This window comes from Mobula hypostoma, chromosome 13, assembly GCF_963921235.1.
Source record: "Mobula hypostoma chromosome 13, sMobHyp1.1, whole genome shotgun sequence".
NCBI lineage: Eukaryota > Metazoa > Chordata > Chondrichthyes > Myliobatiformes > Myliobatidae > Mobula > Mobula hypostoma.
Genome location: NC_086109.1, coordinates 5,106,272 through 5,133,463, shown reverse-complemented (window position 1 = coordinate 5,133,463; position 27,192 = coordinate 5,106,272). Strand labels below are relative to the sequence as shown.

At 46.9% G+C, this 27,192-nt stretch overlaps 1 protein-coding gene across 1 annotated transcript in view; it reads left to right on the top strand.

Moving 5' to 3' along the window:
- LOC134355882 (laminin subunit beta-3-like) overlaps positions 1 to 27,192 on the top strand; it is a 47,759-nt gene that overhangs the window by 16,337 nt on the left and 4,230 nt on the right. Inside the window, exons 8-21 of the mRNA XM_063066408.1 lie at positions 1,656 to 1,855; positions 3,680 to 3,800; positions 5,641 to 5,829; positions 6,946 to 7,101; positions 8,939 to 9,135; positions 10,907 to 11,015; positions 13,929 to 14,292; positions 17,514 to 17,683; positions 18,464 to 18,672; positions 19,253 to 19,441; positions 20,341 to 20,485; positions 22,446 to 22,653; positions 23,884 to 24,025; positions 25,484 to 25,660. Coding sequence (XP_062922478.1) covers positions 1,656 to 1,855; positions 3,680 to 3,800; positions 5,641 to 5,829; positions 6,946 to 7,101; positions 8,939 to 9,135; positions 10,907 to 11,015; positions 13,929 to 14,292; positions 17,514 to 17,683; positions 18,464 to 18,672; positions 19,253 to 19,441; positions 20,341 to 20,485; positions 22,446 to 22,653; positions 23,884 to 24,025; positions 25,484 to 25,660 — 2,576 coding nt within the window. The remainder of the gene's footprint in view (positions 1 to 1,655; positions 1,856 to 3,679; positions 3,801 to 5,640; positions 5,830 to 6,945; positions 7,102 to 8,938; positions 9,136 to 10,906; positions 11,016 to 13,928; positions 14,293 to 17,513; positions 17,684 to 18,463; positions 18,673 to 19,252; positions 19,442 to 20,340; positions 20,486 to 22,445; positions 22,654 to 23,883; positions 24,026 to 25,483; positions 25,661 to 27,192) is intronic.

The window sequence follows — 27,192 nt, the reverse complement described above, 5'->3', positions numbered from 1 at the left end:
TCGCTTGACTCAAATTGTGTTCCTCCTTCTGGTTGTTTGTTGTATAGAATTATAGATTTTCCAGTAAGAGCAGACAGGAGTAACTATTAATCCCTGAGTACAGAGAGCCACAATAGATTATAAAACAGTTCAACGTGGAACAAGTCCTTCGGCCCATAATGTTGTGCAAACCTTTTAACTTGCTTTAAGATCAATATAACCCTTCCTTCCCACTTAGCGCTCCACTTTTCTATCATCCATGTGCCTATCTACGAGTCTCTTAAATGCCCCTAATGTACCTGCTGTACCAGTACCCCTGGAAATGCATTCCACACACTCACCGCTGCGTGTTTTTAAAAAAAAAACCTACCTGTGATATTTCCCCCAAACCCATACTTTCCTTCAGTCACTTTAAAACTATGCCCCCTCATGTTAGCCATTGACACCCTGGGGAAAGGTCTCTGGCTGTCAACTCAATAATGAAAGTACAAAGACAGAGTTCTTTTTCAGAAATGGACATTATTAAGAATTTTTTTAAAAAGAAGTATACAGTAGAAGAAACGGTGCAAAACTTTTGCCTTCATGGTCCTTGCATTGAGTGAAATTCTTAGAAGAAAGAAACCATAGCCCCATTGCCACTCATCTGGCCCCGGAATAATAAGAGTTACATAGATATTACTTAAATATTACATAGTTTGAGGGGCTTCCCCACCCAGCTGAGCCCCTCTCCCACCATGTGTTTTAGTGGAAGGAGCCTTTCTCCACAGAGCCTTTACGCTGAGATTCGACACGTCCTCCTGCAGCCCGAATGCTGCCACTCGGCAGCGTTCCCTGATGGACACATTGCTGTGCTGGGAGACTAATAGGTTTCGGGCCGACCGGAGGGAGGTGATACCAAACGCAACTCTGTAAAAAAGAGTGAAAGCACAAAATGATGGACGGGTTGCCTCCGGGTTTGTACCCAGTGGGTAGGGCCTGGGAATTCTTTTCAAATGGTTCCACTCGCTTTAGCCTCCAGGCCTCATTCAAGGGACGCCATGGTCACTTGAAAGCTGGGCCGGCGCTATTACAGCTGGGGGCATTCTGGAGTTCAGAGTTCAATTCCGACACTGTCTGTAAGGAGTTTGTACGTCTCCCCCCAGTGAGCATCTGGGTTTCCTCCAGGTGCTCCAGTTTCCTCCCACAGTCCGTCACTCTGGGGAGAGAGCCAGGAGGGCCTGTTCTGAACTGTTACTCTAAGTAAGAGATAATGAAGACTAATATGCTATCACTGTTGTGATTATACAAATCACATTTAGCAAAGGGGGGAACGTCGACTCAGACCATGAGAGGCCTGCGTCGGGCTTTTTCATGTCTTACAAGGCGCAGATTGGAAGACTGTGAGGGGGGGCCACTCCTCGCACAGACACTAGAGCAATGTGTGGTTAACTGCCTTGCTCAAGGACATAAACACGCTGCCACAGCTGAGTTTTGCAGACTGTACAAAGGTCGAAGGGGACTGGTGGGATAGGGGACTGGTCAAACTAGCGACCTTCAGATCACTAGACGAACGCCTTAACCACTTGGCCATGTGCCCAACACATTCAACAAAAGGTTCTGATAAATAATCACCTTGAGAAGAATGAGAGAGTTTCACTGTAATTGTCACTCAATGAACATTCTTTTGTTTTTTTTAGATTTAACACCATTTACAAACCTAAGGATTAATTTTATCAAACCCTACAAGTCGCCCTCATCTCAGCAGCTCAGCAACGTCAACACCTTCTACGCCGTGTACGAGCTCAAGGTGCAGGGCAGCTGTTTCTGTCACGGCCACGCCTCCAGATGTGCGTCAGGAAGCAAATCCTTGCTCACCCCGCGGGGCCCCAGGCCAAGGGTAAGCGTCGCTCTGCCGTTCCGTGTCCCGATTGTGCCGCGTGCTGGCTGCTTGCATTGGCAGCGTGTGGACCGGAGCCCTGACTCCGTGATGAAATGCAACGTTATCCCACAACCCTGGTGTAGTTCCGGACGGTAGGAATTCACATTTCGCGGCAATATGCACAGGACAGGTCCGACTGAAACGGGGGCTGATTATTACAGTCTGCAAAAGCCAACCTCAGCCGTCGAGGTCAGTTATTGCATCCGGTGGACCTGATGCAGCCTCCTCTACATCACTGAGCCCCAACACCAATTGGGGGAACTGCTTGCTCCATTCACAGTGCCAGTCAAATCTACTACTTCCCATTGCTGTATTGACATCTCTGTCCACGGCCTCCTCCACGGGCGAGTTGAGGCTCAGCGTAAATTAGAGGAACAGAACCTCCTCTCTAACTTGACAGCATGAGCATCAATTTCCCTCATTTCCCTCTTCTGACCCTTTCCTCCCTCCTCTCGCCTCCAAATCCACCTGGTCCTGTCACCCCTTCTCTTCGTTCTCTCCCATTCTCCACACCCTACTCACTGCTTCCACTCCTTGCCTCCCGCTCTTTAATTACCTGCTCCACCATCCTCTCCTCTCAGATTCCATCACCCCCAGTCCCCCACACCATTCCTGCCTCGCCTATCATCCTCCAACTCTTGTTCCAACCCTCCTCCCACTTACTTTTACTGGCTGTCTCCCCTCTTTCTTTCCAGTCCTGATGAAGGGTCTCAGCCTGAAACATCGACTGTCCATTTCCCTCCGCAGATGCTGCCTGACCCGCTCAGTTCCTCCAGTTGCTTTGTGTGTTGCCTTTCAACTTTGTCCTTCACAGTGGCAGTCATTCTAAAAGCCATTTATCTGTGTCACATCCTGCCTTGTTACAGCCGCACTGTCAGTACTGGTGTAAATCACGTTACCCCCAGCGCTTGCCCTGAACCGTAATGTCTCACATTTTCAACCCCAGTCTCTGCCATGAGATCCATCTTCTCTGTTCTAGCTCCGCATCCCATAAGACATAGGAGCAGAATTAGGCCATTTGGCCCATCAAGTCTGTTCCATGGCTGATTTTTTTTATTATTTTCTTTCTCAATCCACTAACCAAGAACCTATCAACCTCCACTTTAAATACACCAATGACTAAGGCAATGAATTCCACAGATTCACCACCCTCCTGCTGACAAAATTCCTTCTTATCTCTTTCTAAAAGGATATCTTTCTATTCTGTGGCTGTGCCTTCCTAACCTATACTCCCCCAATAAAGCAAACTCTACCTGGAAAACATTCTCTCCATGTCCAGCTATCCAGGCCTTAAAATAAATAGGTTTCAATGAGATCCCCCCCCCACCCTCATTCTTCTAAACTCCATCAAGTACAGACCCAGAGCCATCAAATGTATGTTAACCCTTTCATTCCTGGGATCATTTCCATAAACCTCCTCTGAATCCTCTCCCAGTGCAGTCACTTTCAGAGAACTATGGACTTGGATCTGCAGATCCCTCTGCATAGCAACACCTTTAAGCGTCTTGCCATTGACGGTGCACGGTGTTTTTACATTTGACCTACCAACTCTGAGTGCAACACTTCACATTTATCTGGGCTAACCTTCATCTGCCATTTCTCTGCCCATGTATGCAGCTGATCTATATCCCAATCAATCCTTTGGCAATCTTCTACACTATCCACAATGCCACCAATCTTTGTAGCATTTGCAGACTTGTTAACCCACCCACCCACACTTTCATCCAGGTCATTTATAATTTTCTACGTGTAACTTTAGCTTTTCTTGGTTGTTTCCTTCAGGCTTACGGACAGTGTGCCTGTGAGCACAATACCGTAGGCAAGAACTGCGAGACGTGTGCAAGCCTCTACAATGACCAGCCATGGAAGCCAGCAGACGAATACAGTCCCAACGTGTGCAAGAGTGAGTAACATTGCATTCTGTCCCTCTCCATGGGCCTAGGCTTGCAGTTAGGGTCTAGTTATAAGAGACTAAAATGAATGCTTAGAAGGAACCTGGTGTTCATTAGTCACATTTTATTGCTAAATGTCTCACCACCGCTGTAAATGGCTGGGTTTTCCGACCTACGTTTTGTATCAGTTTCTTGGCTGAGGGCATGCAAGTGCACCGACTGCTTAACTTGCAACAGCATGAGAGGAGGCCATTCGATCCATCTGGTCCCTGCCAGCTTCCAAGGGAGCTATCCCATCAGTCCCCTTCCCCCGATTTCCCAATATCTCTGCAATGTGTTCTATCCAACACTCGTCTATCAGCTCCCTTTGGAGTTTTTTTCCCGTTAAGCTGCACTCCTGGTAGTCTACAGCAGTCGGTTAACTTATTGGTACCATGTTTAGCAGGGATATTAAACATAGAGCAGTACAGCACAGGGAGAGGCCATTCAGCCCACAATGTTGTGCCAAACCGGCTAAAAAGTAAATCAAAACCCACCAAAAACGAATCCCTCCTGCCTACACCATGTCCACATCCCTCCATCTTCCTCACATTCGTGTGCCCATCCAAACATCTCTTAAAAGCCTCCATGATATTTGCCTCTACCACCATAGCAGGAATCCACCACTCTCTGAGTAAAAAAACTTTCCCCTCACATCCTCTTTGAACCTACCCCCCTCACCTTCAATGCATGCCGTTTGGTATTAGACATTTCTACGCTGGGAAAAAGATACTCCCTGTCTGCTCTATCTATGCCTCTCATATCCTTACCAGCCTGTATCAGATCTCTGCTGCTCCAGAGAAAACAGCCCCTTTGTGGGCCGAAGGGCCTATTCCTACTTCAATCACATTTTTTATATGGAGAACAAAACTTCTCCCTCAAATCCCCTCTAAAACTCCTTCCTTTTGGTGTAACACTATTACAACACAAGCAACCCAGGTTCAATTCCCGCCACCGTCCGTAAGGAGTTTGAATGCTCTCTGCGTGACCGCGTGGGTTTCTTCCAGGTGCCCTGGTTTCCTCCCACAGTCCAAAGACGTACTGGTTGATAGGTTAATTGGCCATTGTAAATTGTCTGGTGATTTAAAGACATCCGTTAGTCTTGCGAGACCATGGATCTGCGCCTGGAAAGTCTTCACTCTCGAGGGCGCAGGCCTGGGCAAGGTTGTATGGAAGTCCAGCAGTTGTCCATGCTGCAAGTCTCCCCTCTCCATGACACCAATGTTGTCCAAGGGAAGGGCATTAGGACCCATACAGCTTGGCACCAGTGTCGTCGCAGAGCAATGTGTGGTTAAGTGCCTTGCTCAAGGACACAACACGCTGCCTCGGCTGGGGCTCGAACTCACGACCCTCAGGTTGTCAGTCCAATGCCTTAACCACTTGGCCACATGCCCACGTGTCCAGTGATTAGGCCAGGGTTAAATTGGGGGGTTGTTGGGTGACGCAGCTCGAAGGGCCGGAAGTGCCTATTCCATGCTGTATTTCGATCGATTGATCAATATATTACACACACACACACACACACACACACAGAACACAGTCTTATATTATATAGTATTGTTCATGGGACAGTCAGAAATCTCATGGCGGAGAGGAAGAAGCTGATGGCGCTCTACTTCGGCCCTGATGGGGGTAATGTGAAGAGGGCTAGTGCAGGTAGACAACAAGGTGTAAGGACCGAGCCAACGTAGACTTTATCTTCACCGTGGAAGAGTTCTGTTTAACTTCCTGAGAACAGCGGGGTAGAAGCTGCCCTTGAGCTCATTGTACACGTTCTCGGGTTTTTGTCATTTGGCTTTCCGTTCCCTGCAGAGTGCAACTGTAACAACCATTCACAGAAATGCCACTTTGACGCCGCGGTGTACCAGGCCAGCGGGGGTGCCAGCGGAGGAGTCTGTGATGACTGTCAGCACAACACCATGGGGAAGAACTGTGAGAGGTGCAAACCCCCCTTCTACCGACACCCTCAGCGAGATATCAGTGCCGTGGATGCCTGTGTGGGTGAGTGAACTCTCTTCCATCTCACATTGCTCAGGGAATCTGAGACCAGCGTAAAACGCCCCACCACATCCTACCATCCACAAAACAGCAAGTCCTTCCACTCCCAGAGAGATCTGTATTCAGCCGTCCCAATTTCCCTGCAATAGCACAAAACAATTATTTGCTGGGATAACATATACAAAATGCTGGAAGAACTCAGCAGGTCGTGTACCATCTATGGCAGGAACAAGGTGACGAGTTCCAGACTTCTGGTTGATTTTTGACTTCAATCTTCGGTATTGAGCCCAGATTAGCCATCGTCCACCAACTGGCCTTTGCTCACACGGACGTACACTGACCTGGATAGCCACCCTGAGTTCTGAAAAGCCACCGAGTTAGTCCCTCTCCTCGTTCTTTCCCTCTGCTCTGCAGTTTTTTTTTGGCTGTTTCCCAAGGCCCTTCAGAAAGCTTTGATTTAATCATAAGGTACACATAGGGTTGCCAACTGTCCCGTATCGGCCGGGACGTCCCGCATGTTGGGCTAAATTGGTTTGTCCCATACGGGACTGCCCTTGTCCCGTATTTCCCCCGCTAAGGTAAAGCGTTCCTATGAAACCATTCATAAGCCGAAATGGCGGAAACCGAAGAAGCAATTGCCATTAATTTATATGGGAAAATTTTTTGAGCGTTCCCAGACCCAAAAAATAACCTAACAAGTCATACCAAATAACACATACTACCTAAAATAACACTAACATATAGTAAAAGCAGAATTGGAAAGATTAAGCCAAAACCGATTTGTAGAAAAAAATCGGCACGTACACGCATGTGCACGTCACGTACGCGCACACAGGTGCCTGCCCAAGGCTTCATGGTCATGGTAGTCTTTCTCGGGGTAAACACAAGTGTCCCCTATTTGACTGCTACTTTTGTCCCTTGTTTGGGAGTGAGAAAGTTGGCAACCCTATGTACACACAACGAGACAAGTGGTTGCAGATCTTGAGCTTTCACTGTGTTAGCGAGCTTTCCTCAGACTGACCAGCATCTCTTGGCCCTCCCCTGAACTCTGGCCCAGCAGGGGACACGTGCAGCACTAACCTCTCCATCTCTTTTGTTATTATTTTTTATTACCATTAGCTTGTGACTGTGATCCCTCGGGTTCGGTTGACGGCGGGATGTGTGACCCTGTGACACAACGGTGCAGGTGCAAGAAGAATGTGGAGGGAGCTCGGTGTGACCGCTGCAAAGCTGATTTCTACGGACTGGATGCCAGTGACCCTGCGGGCTGTCGGAGTAAGTACCAGCCACCACCTCTGGGGCTCTGTGCCACGTCAGGGGCTGTAGCAAAGGCTCACTGGCTCCTCCTGATAGATCCGTGCCCCAGCCTGAACTGTAGTGGAATACATTACTACAGACAGCTGCAGAAGCCATGTCATTGGGCATATTTAAAGCGGAAGTTGATAGTCTCTTCATTAGAGCATTGAAGGTTATGGGGGGAAGTCAGGAGAATGGGGTTGATAGGGATAGTAAATTGGCCATGATCGAATGGTAGAGAAGACTTGATGGGCCAAATGGCCCTACCTGCTTCAATGTCTTGTGGTCTTTATAACAAATGTACATTGTGGTTTATAGTACTGAAATTAGATAAGTATGTTCCAAATGATCTCAGACATGAGTGCTGTGTGCTGGATTAATGGCACCCTGTGATCGGCCTTTCCCGTTGTCCAAACTCACCCTGACGTCTGTTACCTGAACAGAGGGAACTAGGAAGCAGGAGGAATGAACATAAGAGGGAAAGGGGAAAATGTAAATCCCTGAGAGAAGTTTGTGACCTGAGGTGACGGGACATCGCAGTTGGGCTGAAGGGCCTGATTCCTTGCTGAGTTATTCAAAGCACGTAGAACATGGGGGGGGACACACGATAGCTCGACGCTATTACAGCCTGAGACGTTCTGGAGTTTGGAGTTCAATCCGGGCGCTGCCTGTAAGGAGTTTGTACATCTTCCCTGTGATTCCCTCCGGCTTCCCCAGTTTCCTCACCCGTTCCAGGTGTACGGGTTAGTAGGTTATTTGGTCACATGGGTGTAATTAGGCAGCGCGGACTCTTTGGGATGGAAGAGGCTGTTATCGTGTTGTACCTCTAAATTATAAAGGAACACTTTACCAGACTGGGAGGCTCCCATTTGTGTTAATTGGTCATTGTAAATGTCCCTGTGATTAGAATAGGTGGGTTGATGGGCTGTGTTGCTAATTGGGCCAAAAGGATCTGTTCTGTGTTGTACCTATAAATAAGTAACTAGACCATTTACCAACACAGCACAGTACAGGCCCTTTGGCCAAATTTGTAACCTTCTCTAAGAACAGTCTAACCCTTCCTTCCCACACAACCCTCCATTTCCCTTTCATCCATGTGCCTATCTAAGAGCCCCTTAAATGCCCCTAATGTACCTGCCCCTACCGCCTCCACAGGCAGCATGTTCCACCACTCTCTGCACCTTCTTCCAATCTCCTTAAAATTATGTCCCCTCGTATTGGTCTCTGGCCGTTTGCTTAATCCATGCTCCTTATCATCTTCACCACCTCTTAAGTCACCTCTCATCCTCCATTGCTCCAAAGGGAAAAGCCTGAGCTTGTTCAATGTATCCTCATAAGACATGCTCCCTAAACCAAGCAGCATCCTGGCAAATCTCTAAAGCTTCCAAATCCATCCTCCAGTAAGTACCTCCACAAGCCCTTGTATCATTAAGGCAAAGGAAGCAATGGACCAAGTGTGGGAATTGGGTTTTTTGGAAAATAATGTACCGCCAGTAATAGGTAAAGTGTTCTCAGGGTGGTTAGTACAAACACGATGGGCCGAACAGCCTGTTTTTATGCTGTAGCACTGCATGGCTGTATACGCTGTTTTACCAGAAAAGGCCACCTTTCCCCAGTATGGGCTCGGACTCCACCTCAAGCCGAAAACATACTATCCAAGGAGTAAGAATGGCTGGGCCAGAGTGCTGGCTGCTGCCAACTATCCCAGACACCTCACCCATTCATTTCCACCAGATGTTAATGAACTGCCCATGGGCTGAGGGAATGGGATATTCCCCGCGATGGATCCGACTGGAATGTGTATTATTTTTTTCAGGATGCACGTGCAATGGGCGGGGTTCTCAGGCGGGAGGGCTCTGCAGCCCGACAACGGGCCAGTGCGCCTGCCTCCCCAACGTGGTGGGCTCCAACTGCGACCGGTGTGCCGAGGGCTTCTGGAACCTGAGGAGTGGAGTTGGCTGCACTCCCTGCAGCTGTGATCCTACAAACTCCTACAGTCAGCGCTGCGATGAGGTACGGCATAACTCCCGTCACGCCCGAAAGCTCAGGGCCTCCCCTCACGAAAGGTGGCATGCTTAAAATGTCGATGTTGAAGAAAAAGAATGTGCTGGAACATTGAAAAGGCATTAGGATAGATCAGTCCCTGGGCCCAGAGGGATATTCCCAGATTACAGAGGGAAGAGATTGCTGCACCTTCGACAATGATCTTTCCATCCTCACTGGCTACCACCAGATGATTGGAGAGTGGCAAATAGTATTCCTTTATCCAAGAAAGGGAATAGGGATAACTGTAGGAATTATCAGCCAGTGAGTCTTTCTTCAGTGGTGGGCAAATTACTGGAGAGGATTCTTAGACTCTTACAAGCATTTTGAGAAGCTTAGTCTGATTCGGGATGGTTGGCTTGGCTTTGTGAGAATGCGTCACAATCCTGACTGAATTCTTTGAGGATGTGACAAAGCACGTTGATGAAGGTAGAGCAGTGGATGTGGTTTATATTGATTTTAGAAAGGCATTTGATAAGGTTCCATATGGTAGTCAGGAGGTTGAGGTCCAGGGAAACTTGGCTGCGTGGATTCAGAATTACGTTGCCCACAGAAGGGTGGTTGTAGATGGGGGGTATTCTGCCTGGAGGCTACTGACCAGTGCTGTTCCTCAAGCATCCGTTCTGGTAGATTTCACAGCTTTGTTGTTGAGATCGAGAAAGTTATAAATCAGAATTAGGTTGATTGTCAGTGACAGAAGACATGGATTTTGTTGTTTTGTGGATTGAAGATATATCTAATTACTAAAAAATGTGATAAAAAAAGTGCAAAAGAGGAATAATCATCACCATGTGTGCTATATTGTGTGATGTAGGTGATCATGATCTTTCCATGACCATGATTGTTCTTGGCAAATTTTTCTACAGAAGTTGTTTGCCATTGCCTTCTGGGCAGTGTCTTTACAAGACTGGTGACCCCAGCCATTATCAATACTCTTCAGAGATTGTCTGCCTGGCGTCAGTGGTCACATAACCAGGACTTGTGATACACACCAACTGCTCTTACGACCATCCACCACCTGCTCCCATGGCTTCACGTGACCCTGATCAGAGGCCCAAGCAGGTGCTACACCTTGCCCAAGGGTGACCTGCAGGCTAGTAGAGGGAAGGAGCACCTTACACCTCCTCTGGTAGAAACATATCTCTACCCCACCACCCACAAGAAGAGGAATAGTGAGGTGGTGTTCGTGGTTCATTCAGAAATCTGATGTTTTTTTTGGCTAGTAATGCTTACTCTGGGTGGCAGGATGGAGATGCGTTTCTACCAAACGGGGTGTAAGGTGCTCCTTCCCTCCACTAGCCTGCAGGTTACCCTTGGGTAAGGTGTAGCATCTCCTTAGTGCCTCCCCATAGGGTCATGTGAAGCCATGGGAGCAAGTGGCAGGTGGTCGTATGAGCAGCTGGTGCATATTGTCTTGGTTATGTGACCACTGACGCCAGGTAGACAGGCTCTGAAAAGTATTGATACTGGCTGGGGTCACCCTTCCTATAAAGACACTGCCCGGAAGAAGGCAATAGCAAATCACTAATACAGAAAATTTTGCCAAGAATAATCATGGTCGTGGAAAGATCGCGATCGCCCTTGTCATACAACACGGCACATAACGAGCAAATGAATGCTTACTCAGTGACAAAAGGAAGGTAATGTTCGGTTAACAGAGTTTAATTGCTGGACTGAGAGGGTGCGCATTGGGAAGTTCTTACTTTCCTTGTGTATTTTAATTGTTTGTTGTGTTGTCCAGGTTACAGGTCAATGCCCCTGCCGAACAGCCAATAGTGGGAGGACTTGCAGCCGGTCAGATCTGCAGGCATGCCCAGATTACTACTACCGTCTGGGGACAGAATGCATGCGTGAGTACTCGGTCATTACCGGCCAGTTGGCTGACACTGAACTTGGGGATTTATCATTCCTCCAGAACCCCCCTTTGGGGAAAAATTTCTGTCCATTGGCAACAATTGAGCAAGTCCAGGCCTCAGATGTAGAGAAGAATGTTCTGCTGCAAAGAATTAGAACAAGTATCTATGTCTTTACTCCAGTTGATAGCCTTTGTCAGAGAGTAGTTCTTGCATGACTGTTGGAGTTAAGAAAGAATTCCTGGCTAAAGGTTAGTAAATGGGAAAACTATTTGTTCTATTGTTATCACCAAAGATATCACAACAAGTAGCATGTAGAAGAGAGGTCTGGATAAGTAGATGTATGAGACACATGGAGACCCGTGGTCTGGGTGCATGTAGATGGGGTTGAGAGGGAAAATAAATCGGACACAGTGGAGCAGACTCAATGGGTCAACTGGCCTAATTCTGCTCCAATGTCTTATGGTGTTATGGACTAAGCAGAAGGCCAGTCCCAACACAGACTAGATGGGCCAAAGGGCCTGTTTCTGTGCTGTAATGCTCTGTGACATGGAACAGTGCAGCACAGGAAGAGGCCATTTGGCCCACAATGTCTGTGCTGAGCATTATGCTCAGTTGCTGCTCAATATTCCTTGCTGGATGTAATTTCTGGTCTCTGCTTTGGAATCTCCTTTGTAGCCCCTCTGCTGGTGACCAAAATGGTCCACAATATCGTCCAAACAAGGTGATGAGAGCTGAGCAAATTTTGTTTGTTAGCAAACTGTCATGATGAAGGGTTGCTGCCTGAAGTGTCGACTGTTTTTTCATCTCCATAGATGCTGCCTGACCCACTGAGTTCCTCCAGTATTTTCTGTGTGTGGCTCTGGATTTCCAGCATCTGCAGAATCTGTTAGATTAACAAATTTTCTTTCTGAGATTGACCTCAAGTTCAGAGTTCTCTGGGTATCACATTTTCTGGTTTTGTTTTCTTCTATTCCTCTATGATGTGCCATTTTTATTCTAATTTTCCAAGTATTCCATGACCTCCCAGCTTGCTCACGTTTACCCGTGCTGAAGTTGAGAGGTGTGAGCTCGCACAGCTAAGTTGCTGTCCGCAGCTCGTCACCGCGGTGTCTCTGCTGCCACACCCAGGCGTAAATCCCAGTGGTGGTGTCGGGGGCTCAGTCTGGTACACCAGCCTCCCATAAGTCCCTCTCCTGAGCCCAGAATAGAGAACAGAAGGGTAGAGGGGGGCAATGAGATGAAAACCTCTGGCTTGCTGCCCATGTTCGGCTGCTGAGGAATATTGATGACGTTGATATTGGTTTATTAGTGTCACCTACTGAGATACAGTGAAAATCTTGTCTTGCATACTGTTCATTCAGATCAAATCATTGCAGAGTGCTCCGAGGTAGAACAAGGTAAAACAATAACAGAATGCAGAGTTAAGTGTAGCCGTTACAGATGAAGTGCAGGCAGACAGTAAGGTGTGAGGTCTCAACGAGGTTGATTGTGAGGTCATGAGTTTCGTCTCTGTAACAAGAACAGGCAGTGCTGAAAACGCTCAGCAGGTCGAGCAGTTTCCGTAACATTGAGATCGATGCCCCTTCATCAGACATTTAATTTCAATTCAATTACATTATTGACCTGGAGATTCCTTTGAAGTGAACTTGAATCCAGAGTTACTTTGGCTTGATAATGCATAGTCCAATGTCATGGAATGTAGAGGCCTCTGGTTCCTGATTCCAAGGGTCAGGGAATCAGGAATTGAATTGAATTGACTTGACTTCATTACCTGCATCTTTCATATACATGAGGAGTAAAAAGCCTTATGTTATGTCTGTCTAAATGTGCAATTTATAGCAATTTATAATAAACAGTGTATACAACAGGACAGTCAATATAACGTAGAAATACAATTGTGTCAGCATGAATTAATCAGTCTGACGGCCTGGTGGAAGAAGTTGTCCTGGAACCTGTTGGTCCTGGCTTTGATGCTGTGGTACCATTTCCCAGATGGTAGCAGCTGGAACAGTTTGTGGCTGGGGTGACTTGGGTCCCCAATGATCCTTCGGGCCCTTTTTTACACACCTGTCTTTGTAAATGTCCTGAATCATGGGAAGTTCACTTCTACAGAGGCGCTGGGCTGTCCGCACCACTCTCTGCAGAGTCCTGCGATTGAAGGAGGTACAGTTCCCATTCCAGTCAGGATGTTCTCAATTGTGCCCCTGTAGAAAGTTCTTAGGATTTGGGGGCTTCTTCAACCATCTGAGGTGAAAGAGGGTAGAGGGCACAGGTTTAAGGTGAGAGCAGGAAGATTTAATAGGAACCAGAGGGGCAATTGTTTTCACCCGGAGGGTGGAATGAGATGCTGGAGGAAATGTTTGAGGCAGGTACGTTAATGATATTTTTGGGCTTGTACGTGGATAAGAAAGGCTTAAAACAGTGGTTATGAATCTTTTTGAGTGTGTGTGCCCAAACCGGTGATACCTTCTAAAAGATTCTCTCACTTGCCATGGTAATTTTGAGCAGAGATTATCATTGATTAATGAATTAGTAATAATAATTATGGACTTTTTGAGGGAAAAGGCTGAGTCCTCTTGTTTATTTGTGTATATTTAATGTTTTATTAGTAACAGAAGAATGACAGAGACAGATTGAAATGGGTGGGGTTTAAAGAACTGAGGAGCATCACTTCATGGCCATGTGCCAACAGAACTTTTGCGTGTGCCACCTTGGGCACACGTGCCATAGGTTCACCATCCCTGGTTAGAAGGCGCTGGGCCAATGAGACTAGCTTTGACGGACGTTGATCAGAATGGACCAGTCGAGCCAAAGGTCCTGTTTCTGTGCAGTATGACTCTATGACTTCAAAGGACAGATGTTATAGCAACAGTAACTGAATTTTCTTTGAACTTCCATCCCGGACAGGATGTGACTGTGACCGTCACGGCTCTGAGACTGCCATGTGTGACAAGAGTACAGGTCAGTGCCTGTGTCGGCCAGGGATTACGGGCAGATGTTGCAACGAGTGCCAGCGTGGTTACTGCTCTGACTTCCCGAACTGCAAGCAGTGCCACCCGTGCTTCCAGATGATGGACAACGAGCTGGGCACAATCACCAGGCGGCACAAGGCCCTGCTAAACGTCAAGCTGCCAGGTGAAGCGAGCAGTCAGTACAACGGTGAGATTAGTGCACTGGATAACAGGCTGCAGCAAATCCAGGCAATCATCAGCAACCCTGCCGTGAGAAACAGCACCATCACAGAAGTGTACGACAACCTTCAGCACCTCAGGTACTGGTCCACTGTTAGGGTTTGCTGATCACAATAGTGCCTAGCTGCATCATCGATACAGAGCGTGGTGAAAAAGGCGTTTGCCTTCATCAGTCCGGGCACTGAGTACAGGAGCTGGGATATTACGATGCAGTTCTACTGCACCAACAATCTTCCGGCGCTCTTCACATGGCCTCATTCTATATTGGTGAGAGCCGTCGGAAATTGGGGCACTGCTTCATCGAGCACCTCTGCACCAACTGCCATAAGCAGGATTTCCCGGTAGCCAAACAATTTAATTCGGACATCCATGCCAAGATGAGGCCACCCTCAGAGTGGAGGAACAACACCTTATATTCCGTCTGGGTAGCCTCCAACCTGATGGCATGAACGTTCACTTCAACTTACTCTGACTTTTTACCTCCCCTCACTGTTACTCCCCCCGGGATGACAACTCCTTCCCTTTCTTCTATGGTCCGCTCTCCTCTCCTATCAGATTCCTTCCTCTCCAGCCCTTTACCTTTCCCAGTCACCTGGATTCACCTATCACCTTCCAGCTAACCTCCTCCCTCTCCCCCCCACCTTTTTATTCTGGCATCTTCCCGCTTCCTTCCCAACCCTAAACGTTGACTGTTTATCACTTTCCATGAATGCTGCCCAGCCTGCAGCATTTTGTGTGTGTTGCCTTCGAATGCTGTGTCGCCTTGGTCATCCTGTTGTAGAGATGATGTGGGTAAACTGGAAAGAGAGCAGAAAAGCTTTACAAGAACATTGCCAGGACTAGTTGCAACCTGACTTATAGGGAGAGGTTTGCCGGGCTAGTTCTCTATTTCTTGCAGCATGGGTGTGACCTTAAAACTGCTTAAAACTGAGGGGTATAGATAAGATGGACAGTAACAATTTTTTTCCCCAGGGTGGGGGAGACCAAAACTAGGGAGTGTGGATCTAGGGGAAGGATTTGAAAGTGGATGTGAGAGACAACCTTTTCATGCAGAAGGAAAGGAACGAGCTGCCCGAGGGAGTGGTGAGGCAGTTATGATAGTATCACTGAAGAACCACTTGACGCGTACATGGAGGGGTGGTTCTTGGAGGCATATGGATTGTACGCAGGAAATTGGGATTAGCTGGGTCGGCATGGACCGGTGGGACTGCGGAGCCAGTACCCATGCTGTTTTACTCTGCCAATATAATCTTTGTAAATGAACACTCTGTGATCTCTCACTTCATCCCTGTTTGGTTTTCCAATAATGGACACAACCCTCCTCAGATACAAGGCAGTGCCCTCTCGTTGTCAGCCACAGTCTGAGCCGTGGGGTGATAGGGTCACCTGGAGACGGTCTGAGCCGTGGGGCGACAGGGTCACCTGGACACCCGGAGACGGTCTGAGCCGTGGGCCGATAGGGTCACCCAGAGACGGTCTGAGCCGTGGGGTGATAGGGTCACCCGGAGACGGCAGAGCCGAGGGGTGATAGGGTCACCCGGAGATGGCAGAGCCGAGGGGTGATAGAGTCACCCGGACACCCGGAGACGGTCTGAGCCATGGGGTGATAGGGTCACCCGGAGACAGTCTGAGCCGTGGGGCGACAGGGTCACCCGGACACCCGGAGACAGTCTGAGCCGTGGGGCGACAGGGTCACCCGGACACCCAGAGACGGTCTGAGCCGTGGGGCGACAGGGTCACCCAGAGACGGTCTGAGCCGTGGGGCGACAGGGTCACCCGGAGACGGCAGAGCCGAGGGGCGATAGAGTCACCCGGACACCCGGAGACGGTCTGAGCCGTGGGGTGATAGGGTCACCTGGAGACGGCAGAGCCGAGGGGTGATAGAGTCACCCGGACACCCGGAGACGGTCTGAGCCGTGGGGTGATAGGGTCACCTGGAGTCGGCAGAGCCAAGTCTAGGCTGAAGCCCTGAAAGAGGCACAGAATGGCTGAAGTGACGTGTTGGTTCTCTCTGGTGGTAGAAATGAACCAGCTGCAAACAGCATGTATTTTCTTAAACCACGCTAGTGTTTCCTCTTTGAAAACTTTTAAAAACTCCACATCTGGAGGAATTTATGGACTTTGACGCAAAACAAGAGGTAGATCAGACTCATTATAGGACAGGGGGATGTCCATCTAGAACGGCAATGAGGAGGAATTTCTTTAACCAGAGGATTGTGAATCTGTAGAATTCATTTCCACAGGCAGCTGTGGTGGCCAAGTCAATGGGTATACTAAAACATCCATTTAGAACGGAGATGAGGAGGAATTTCTTTAGCCAGAGGGTGATGAATCTGTGGAAATCATTGCCTCAGGCAGCTGTGGAAACCAAGTCATTAGGTATATTTAAGGCAGAGGCTGATAAATTCTTGATTAGTCAGGGCATGAAGGATTACAGGCTGAGGGCAGGAGATTGGGACTGAAAGGGAAATTGATCAGCCTTGATAAAATGGCAGAGCAAAGCTCAATGGGCCAAATGGCCTAATTCTGCTCCTATATCTTGTGGTCACATTATCTCCTATTTGCTGTATGCAAGGTGAGACTAGAGAGGGGAATGAACCAGGTAGTCACAGTGAGAGTTGCTTGTGGTGACACTCAACAACAGCTGTGGACCAGGAACAGATCCTTATTCCAAAACCTAGTCGTTTACGTGCATTCAGGGGATACGTCGGGGGATTGAGTTCGAGCTGCAAGGTAACGTTGCAGCCCTATAAAAACCTGGTTAGACCACACTTGGAGTGTTAGTTAGTTCTGGTCGCCTCATCATAGGAAGGATGTGGAAGCTTTAGAGAGGGTGCAGAGGGCGAATCTGTGCCTGGATTGGGGAGTATATCTTATGAGGAAAGGTTGAGTGAGCTTTTCTTTGGAGTACAGCAGTGACTTGATAGAAGTGTTCAAGATGATAAGAGGCAAAGACTGAGGGCATAGACAGACTTTTTTCCCCAGAGCAAAAATGACTAATATGAGTGGTCATAATTTTAAGGAAATTTGAGGAAGGTATAGGGGAGATATCAGAGGCAAGAGTTTTTTTTTATACACAGACAGTGGTGGGTGTGTGGAACATCCTGCCAGGGGTGGTGGTAGAGGCGGATACATTAAGGACATGTAAGAAAGTCACATGGATGATAGAAAATTGGAAGGCAAAGTGGGAGGGAAGGGTTAGATAGATCTTGGAGAAGGTTAAAAGGTCGGCACAACATTGTGGGCTGAAGGGCCTGTACTGTGCTCTGATGTTCGATGATTTTGTTTCATGTATTCACAGATTGGTGTCAAGCAACATCAACACTGACTTCAGTAATGTGGATCAAAGTTTCCGGCTGCAGAGAGAACTGGATGAGCTGAAGAGTGACATGAGAGACATGGAGAGCCAAGTGCAGATGAAGAGGGAGCAGGTGGACCGCTACATTGCTGAAGGCTCTGAGGGCAATCAAGGTACGGAGCAGCAGGTGTGGGTTAGATTTCAGTGAGTGATCGGTTCCTGTCCCTAATAAAACCGCAGAAATACTCATCAGCTCAAGTAACACGAGGAAGTCGATGCAGAGAAAGCATTTCAGGTTGGCTGTTAATCCTGATAAAACATGCTCTCTAATCCAGGCAGCATCCTGGTAAATCTCCTCTCTAAAACTTCCACATCCTTCCAATAATGAGGCGATCAGAACTTGTTGGGATGGTCCTAGAGAAGAGGGATTTGAGCTCCTGGGTCAGACTGGAGAAGCTAGGGTCATTCTCCTCAGCGCTGGGAGGAGATTAGATCGAGGTAGATGAGACCGTGGAAAGTTTAGAGAAGGATTCTGCTTCCGTTGGTTCGGTACCTGGCTCAGAGATTTCAGATTCTGTGCAAATCTACAAGGAAGGGTGGCGGAAATGTATTTTGTGTAGAGTGATAATTAATGCTCTGGATCTTGAACACAGTATGGTGGAGATGGAGTCAGTTAAAGCTTTTGAAAGCAAATTGGGAAGGCATTTGATGGAAATAGTTTGCGGGGATTGGGGTAAAACATGGGGCAGTTCTGCTAGAAGATCAATAGGCTGATTGGCCTCGTTCTGCTCTGTAACAACTCCATTGTTTCATGTTCTGTGATGGGTCTCATGGTTAGGAGGCTGCCTGAAGCAGCCATTTATTCAATGAGGGAAATCCATGTTAGTATCTGCACAACGTCAAGCAGCCTCTGCTTCACCCTGAATGCATCGTGGTAACTTCCATTTTCTCAGGCACCTTCACAAGCATTCTCTCCTCGTATCAACGCTCCCAGGGAGCCAAAGACCGAGTCACTGCCGTCGAACCCACTATCCTTAAAGCTCGAGATGCTCGCTTCACCGCAAAGAACCTTGAGACGCAACTAAGCAGAGACAACAGGGACAAGCTGCAGGTGCTGAAGAATGGTCTGAAGACCCCGGACGTCTTGCCGCTCATCCACAAGGTAAGGCATCACTTCCACAGGAGGACCAGCTGTCCTCCTGTTGTGCACTGCTGTAATTAGTTATAAGACCATAAGAGACTGGAGGTGAAATAGGCCATTCAGCCCATCAAGTCTGCTGTGCCATCATTCATGGCTGATTAATCTTCTCTCTCAATCTCATTCTCCTGCCTTCTCCCCATAACGTTTGACCCCCCTGACTAATCAAGAAACTATCACCTCTGCTTTAAGTATACCCAATGACTTGTCCTCCACAGCAATGAATTCCACAGATTCACCACCCTCTGGCCCTTCTGGCTAAAGAAATTTGTATATTTAATATTTCAGTAATACTTGAGTAATCTTGTGTGTATGTTCTCTCTTGCTTTCCTTTGAATTAGTTTAATGTTTTGAGGTTACAAAACCTAACCAAATTCATCTTCATCTCTGTTCTAAGGGATGACCTTGTACTCAGTGGCTGTGCTGTCTGTTCCTGCATTTCCCACTATTGGAAAGATTCTCTCCATGTCCGCTCAACATCTGGTGGGTGACAACTTGAACCATGATGGCAGTATGTAAGATAAATGTCTGACCTTTCCTGTAGGTCTGTGGTGACTCCAGGAAAGAGCCCTGCACTGCAGAGCGATGCGTGGGGGAGCTATGTCCGCAGTTCTGTCAGGGCAGCAACTGCCAGGGTGCCCTTCAGCTGGCACGCAAAGCGATCGAAGACGCTGAGAGAGGAAGTTCCTCCATCCCAGGTGTCACCAACAGGATTGCCGAGCTCTCCCGCAAGGTAAGCTGGGGTTGTAGATTGTTTGGAATTGACATTGCTCAGTAAACCATTTTGCTTAATGCTCTTAGTTCTTCAGTGCAAGTCATTTGGTGTAAAATCGGAGTCCCGGAGTCCCCCCCTCATAAATCTGAACCATCCAGCTGCCCTTTTGATCTGTTGTGGTTACCACCTGCTTTCTGATACTTGAAGTGTACGTGAGTCTCTCCAGAGTGCAGGCTGGAGATCCCACAGTAAACACCCCACCACCCCCAACACGGTATAGAATAAAGTGCAGCATAGCAATAAGCCCTTCAGCCTTTCCTGTCCACAAGTCTTCCAAATGTTGTTAATGTACCTGCCTCTACCATTTCACCTGGCAGCTCGTCCCACGTACCCACCACCCTCTGGGTGAACATTATCCCTTTTTAAAACATCTTTCCCTTCTCTCCGGGGATTCCAAACCTTTTTTATGCCATGGAACAAATATCATTAAGCAAGGGGTCTGTGGACCCCAAATCACCTGCCCTAAATGTTTGCCACTAATTTTTGATTCCCTTTCCCTGGAGAAAAAGGCTGAGCAGATTTGCCCTTTCCATAATCCTGTTGCTTCTATAAGATCATTTCAGACTCCTGCACGCCTAGGGATAAAGTTCTAGCCTTCACAACCCCTCCCTATATCTCAGTTCCTGAAGTCCTGGCAACATTCTTGTAATTCCTTCCTGTTTAATAACATCTTTCCTATAACGAGGTGACCAAAACTGTATGCAAATCTCTGGTACAGTTTCACCACTGTCTTGTACAATGCTTTCATTGACTGAATCTACCTATCAATTCTGAGGGCTGGATGTCTTTAAGTATAGTGGTCTCAAAACTGATCCTAGGCTGTGTGTGAACCAAGATATCCTGTGATTTTTTTTCAGCTTGAAGATACTGAACAAATGGCTCAGAGGATTAAGGGCAATGCCTTAGGTCTGACAAATCGAGTTGTCTCAGCCAAGGATCAGATGCAAAATAACCTCGCAAACATCAAGAACCTTATCAGCCAAATCAAAGACTTTCTGACAAGTGAGCAGCTTCTTAAAATTTTAGTCAATTTTAACTAAGTGGTCTTGTCTGTAAAAGGCGCATGACGAGGTCTATGCAGGTGGGAAGGGTTAGATCGTTCTTGGAGGAGGTCAAAAGGTCAGCACAACATTGTGGGCCGAAGGGCCTGTATTGTGCTGTAGTGTTCTGTGTTCTAGGCAGAGCTCAATTGACAAGGGGCGTAGGCAGTGCGCATACCAACTCATCCACCAACCATAATACCTATTTGTGTGTCTGGAACAGGAAGTGCTAATATAAAAAAAACTACACAGGAAGCTGGTAGAAAGACATTTCTCTTGCAAGTATTGCAGATTTGCACTCTATACATGGCACTGGGGACTGGCTTCATGTTATGTAGAATACTTCACCACCAGCTCTCATGGCTTCACATGACCCAGATCGGGGGGCTAAGCAGGTGCTACACCTTGCCCAAGGGTGACCTGTAGGCCAGTGGAGGGAAGGAGCACCTCACACCTCTTCTGTTAGAGATAATTTCCACCACACCACCCTGATAAGGATAGAGAACTATTTAAACAAGTGGATAAGAATTTTGCAAATATATGGTCCTGGATTTTATCTGCTTGTACCATAATAAAGACAAAATCTGTGATATTTAAGCAAATAAAGATGCAAAGTACATTTATTTATTACACTGGACAACAAATTTTTTCAAAAGTGTTTCTTCCTCAGAATTTTTTTTGTTTATGATAGACCAGTTGAAGCTGAACACAAATACAACTAGTCTGAAATTATATCACATAGGAATTTGGATAAACAAGAAATTAACTTTTATTGAATATAATGCATTTAATTGCATACCAGATGTGACACTTTGCAATAGTTCAACTAAACTAAAAACGTTTTGTGGATGATTTTCATTTGTACTCAGTGTCTGAGGCTTCTCACTTAAGTGTCCAACCATAATCAGCCAGTGTTGATGGATTCCAGTTGCCCTGATACCGTTTCTCCATGACCGCAATATCCTGGTGAAACCTTTCACCATGTTCATCACTGACAGCGCCAAGATTTGCAGGGAAGAGTCTAAATGGAATGCAGAAAATGAATCTTTATTGACATGTTGCACTTCACAGTTTCAGTTTACATTGTGGGCAACATTTTAATTGACATGAATCATGAATTGAAATAACAAATATAGGCAATTTTTAATGGTGCATGATAGGGAAATTTCATGGTAATTTTCATGATCAGAAGCCTAAAATTCATAAGATACACCCAAAAGTATTCAGGAAGCAAAATCTTTGTTGTCCAGTGCGAAGTATGTATGTCGTATTCAACCTGAGATTTGTCCTTCTGCATATAGTTACCACTGAAGTAGATTATTATGCCACAGGGAATCAGTCAGTGGTCCGACGTTGATTTCAATTAAAGACATAGTGGTTAGTAGGTTAGTTGGTCATTGTAAACCGTCCTGTGATTAGGCGGGGGTTAAATTGGTTAAATTATTCTGGATGACACGGCTTGCTGGGCCAAAAGGGCCTGTCCCACACTGAATCACTAAGTAAATAAAGTAATTAATAAAATTAATTATTACATCATATGAATGAGTTTGTGATCCAACGTTGATTTCTATTGGACCAGGCTGGTTTGGGTTAAGGGAAGCTGGTGAACAATTTTTGACCATTATTGACTTTTTAAAACTTTTCTGAATATCAACTGAATTTAAACAATATCTGCTAAAAGGAATTTGAACTTGTGTGTCTCAGGACCCCAACCATAGCACTAGTTCCGTGCCCCCATCACTCAAATCACACAATGATCTTCTCTGAGAGTTCTGCCTCTGAGGCAGTGACAATTGATTTTGTGACCATATTTTAACATATTTTTATTAAAATCCAGGATGCCACTGTAAAGAAACAGTCAGGTGGTCCAGTTTACTTCCTCAAACCCTTTTAATAAGTCACACACAACTTGAATCTTGCAGCAGCCCAGGCCGACCCAGATGAAATTCAGAAGATTAGTGAAAGCGTTCTTTCGCTCAGGCTGCCCACGGACGCCGCCACCATCCGAAGCAAGATCAACACCTTGCGCAACATCGCAGCCAGCCTTCCTGACGTCACCGACATCCTGGCGGATACCCAGGAGGATGTTGAAACAGCCAAGGCCCTGCTTAATGAAGCACAGAGAGCCAGGTAGTGTGACTGTGTGGTGGGGGCCAACCCTTCCAGTCTGATATCAGCCAATGAGTTCCTGCATCAAGGTCGTTGTGAATGTTCCTGTGTTTCCAACCATCTCACTTTTAGAGGAGTATTTAGGAACGTCACTCTTGTCCCAGTTAATAAATGATCTGAAATGAATTAAAATGTGGTTGTAGAAACACCACACTAGTGTCACAGCGGTTAGCGTGACACCGTTGCACCTTGGAGTCAGAGTTCAGAGTTCAATTCTGGTGCCCTCTGTAGGGAGTTCTCCCTGTGACCGCATGGGTTTCCTCCAGCTTTCCTAAAAGCATACTGGTTTGGTCATTGTAAATTTTCCTGTGGTTGGGCTAGGGTTAAATCGGGAGGTGCTGGGCGGTGTGGTTCGAAGAGCCAGAAAGGCCCATTCCACGCTGTATCTCCAAAAAATAAATAATGTTGCATCTAAAGTTAAGTCCATTGTCAAATATATTACCCCCTTCTCCCATGTACAATATGGAAATGGACCTTCGGGCCAACTTTTATTCATGCTGCCCAAGGTGCCTTCCTTGTAGTTCTTCCAGCAGTTTGTGTGTGTTTGAGTTGTCCCATTTGGCCGATAATCCCCGCCGTCCCAAATCTTTCCCATCCATGTACCTTTGCTGTATTATGGGAATATTTAGAAAAGGCCTTTAGAAAAGGCAATCCCAACAGATTGGTTCAGCGGTTAACCAGGATGCTGCCTGAACTAGAAAGCACATCTTATGAGGAAAGGTTGAGCGAGTTCGGGCTTTCCTCTTTGGAGTAAAGGAGGGTGAGAGGTGATTTGATAGATGTGTGCAAGATGGTAAGAGGCATAGATCAAGAGAACAGTCAGGGACTTTTTCCCAGGGTGGAAGTGGCTGATAGCAGAGGGAATAATTTTAAGGTGATTGGAGGAAAGTATAGGGGATTGTTGGAGACAAGTTCTTCTATACAGAGAGTGGCGGGTGTGTGGAACATACTACTAGTATTGGCAGATACATTAGGGAGATGTAAGAAACTCTCAGACAGGCACATACAGGATAGGAAAATGGAGGACTATGAGGGAGGGAGGGCTTAGATTGATCTTGGAGTAGGTTAAAAGGCTGGCATAACATCATGGGATGAAGTGCCTGTACTTTTCTATGTTCAGTTCTCCCTTTGAATGAAGCCGCAGTCAATTTAAATCGGTCTTTTTCTGTGTCGCCTTGTGCTATGCTGCAGGGAACGAGCTGATGAAGTGAAGGACAACATTGGTGAAGCTCGTGATGCTCTGCGAGACGCTAACGATGCCCTGGGGAAGGTGAACGATAAGATCGGTGACATCAGAGAGGCCATCACCTCTACACAGGATCGTGTCAGAGAGGTGAGTTAATTCTGACTCCTTCAGTCAGTGAATCATACAAATTTGACTGTGTACAGTATCTCACCAGGCCAGTCTCCTTTGATTTAAGGAGGCCCTCTGTCAATGCAATATATAGCCCAGTCAGAGCAGGGGTTTTATTGATAACCGGCCTTTAATCTGCATTCTGCACAGGAAAAGGCCTTTCACCCCACCGTGTCTGTGCTGAACACAATGCCAAATTCAGCTAAGTCTCTTCTGCCTCTCTGTGCTCCGTATCTATCCATCCCCTGAATATTCAGGCGCCAATCCAAAAACTTCTGAAACGCGACTATCGTATTTCCACCACCATCCCTGGCAGCACATAACACGTTCCGAGCATCCACCACTCTGCGTGTATCTGTGTGCGTCTAATAATAAAAAAATTTGACCCACACATCACTTTAAAAATTTTTCTCCTCTGCTCTGAAACTCGTGTCCTCTAATGCCCCATATTTCAACCCTGGGGGATAAAAATTCTGACTGTCTACCCTATTGTAAATTTTATAAACTTCTGTCGGGTCACCCCTCCACCTCTGACGGTCCAGAGGAAGTTTGTCCGTGCTCGCTTCATAGCTCACACTCTCTACTCCAGGCAGCATCCCGGTGAACCTCTTCAGGCCCCTCTCCCAAGCCTCCACATCGCTCCTGTAATGCGACCGTCAGAACTGCACACAATGTTCACAGTGCGTTTTGTACGGCCGCCACACGTAGTGGGGCACGGTAGTGTAGTGGTTAGCACAACGCTTTACAGTACAGGCAACCAGGGTCCAATTCCCGCTGCTGGCTGCTAGGTTAATTGCTCATTTTAAATTGTCCTGTGGTTAGGCTAGGATTAAATCGGGATTGCTGCATCTCAATAAAATAAAACATGAAAGTGAAATGTATTACTGCAATTTGAACCCCAAAACATTGACCTACTTCATTCCTCCCCTCCCCTAACTGGAGTCACAATGCCTATCATCTTTCTATTCCTTTCTCCCTGCCCCACTCTCAGTCCTGATGTTGGGGTGTGACCCGGAAAGCTGACAGTTTCTCCCTTCATCCCCCCACACCCCACACACACAGATGCTACCTGCCCTGCTGACTTCCTTCAACAGATTGTCCCTTAAAACTTCATAATTGTACTCACCTCTACCACTTCCTCTGGCATCTTGTTCCACATACCCAGCTTTTAGAATCTTTCCCCTCTCGCCCTAAGCCTGTTTCCTCTGGTTTTTGGTTCCTTTTCGCCGGGATAAAGATGGTGCACTGCATGAAATGTGTGGGTGTATATTTAGCAGTTAGTTGACACCCAAAGCTCTCTGTGTGCTGTGACGATCTAATTATCCAATTACGCCAGAATCTGTCATGTTTACTGTCACTATTCATTGTTGTGCTCGGTAATGCATAAAATAAAGTACATTACTGCCCATGGTGGTAACGGTTTGCTGTGTTTTACAGACCGAGGACAAGCTGATGAGTACAGAGGCCAGCCTGCAGGACATGACTGCACGACTGAGAGGTCTTGCTGGTCAGATCAACAGCCTGCTGACACAGAACAAGGCAAATCTGCAGAAAGCCAATGAGCTGGAGTGGACTGCTAATAATGCATATGGCATGAGGGAGGAGGCTCAGCAGGTAGGTGTTCACAAAAACTAACGGGAAGAAAAGATGTTAGTTAGCTTTCAAACAACAGAGAACATTACCGTACAGGCCCTTCAGCCCACAGTGTTGGGCCTGCCTTTATAAACCTACTCCAGGACCAGTCTGCACTTCATTCCTGCACAGCCCATAATCTATTTCCATCTCTATCACTCTCCGTACCCATCTTGAGACTAACCAAGAGCCTCTTAAATGTCTCTGTTGTGTCATCCTCGATCGCCGCTGCTGGCAGTGTGTTCTAGGTTCTGTTGACCTATATAAACCTAGTCCAGGACTAGTCTAACTGGCCTACTGAGTTCCTCAAGCATCTTGTGTGCGTTGCCGTAGTCTAACACTTTCTTCTACAAACACGAGAAAGTCTGCAGTTGCGGGAAATCCAGAGCAACACACACAAAATACTGGAGGAACTCTGCAGGCCAGGCAGGATCTATGGAAAACAGCAAGCATTCGAAGTATCGGGTCGAGACCCTTCGTCAGCACGGAGAAGGAAGGTGGTGGGGGGCGGGAGGGAGGGAGGATGCCTTTTTTTAATTTGGGCATCTTTCCCCCACCCCCACACCCTTTTATTTGGACATCTTCTCACTTCCTTCCCACACAGCCCATAACCTAGTTTCATCTCTATATCCTGCCGCACCCATTTTGTGACTGTCAGAATCTCTTAAAAGTCTCTGTTTTATCAGCTACTACCACCACCCCTGGCAGTGTGTTCCAGAAACCCACCACTGTCTGTGTGTGTGAGTGTGTGACTGTCTGAGTGTGTGTGTGTGTGTGTGTGTGTGTGTGTGTGTGTGTGTGAATTTAAAAAAAATTACTGTTGATATTTCTTCCCCCCCCCAACTTCTCCACCCTTCTTAAATGAATGCCCTTTAGTTTACATTGAATAAAACATAATATAATGTACAATGGGAATTAATTCACTACTGTTTAATTTTTTTTACTCCTTTCAAGACTTGACTCGGGAGTTGTTACTGAGTGTAATCGGTGCCCTGGTGTTTTGGACAAATCCCTCTTGTATTTAGTTCGAATGGGATATTCAGGCTTAAACCAGAATATAGTATCAGGAGGAGAATGAGGCCATTTGGCCCATTGAGTCTGCTCTGCCATTTCATCATGGCTGATCCATTTCCCTCTCGGCCCCAATCTCCTACCTTCTCCTCGTATCCCTTCATACCCTGACCAATCAACAGTCTATCAACCTCTGCCTTAAATATACCCAATGACTCAGTCTCCACAGCCGCCTGTGGCAACAAACTCCACAGATTCACAATCCCTCTGGCTAAAGAAATTCCTCCTCATCTCCACTCTAGATGGACATCCCTGTGTTCTGAGGCTGTGCCTTTGGTCCAAGACTCCCCCACTATAGGAAACATCCTCTCCACATCCATTCTATCGAGGCCTTTCAACATCCGATAGGTTTCAATTGTAACTGCTCTGTCAAAGCCATCTTGCATTTCGGAAGTGCTTTTTGAATCCGTTCTAACAGTTTTGTCACCGGTGAAGTATTTGTG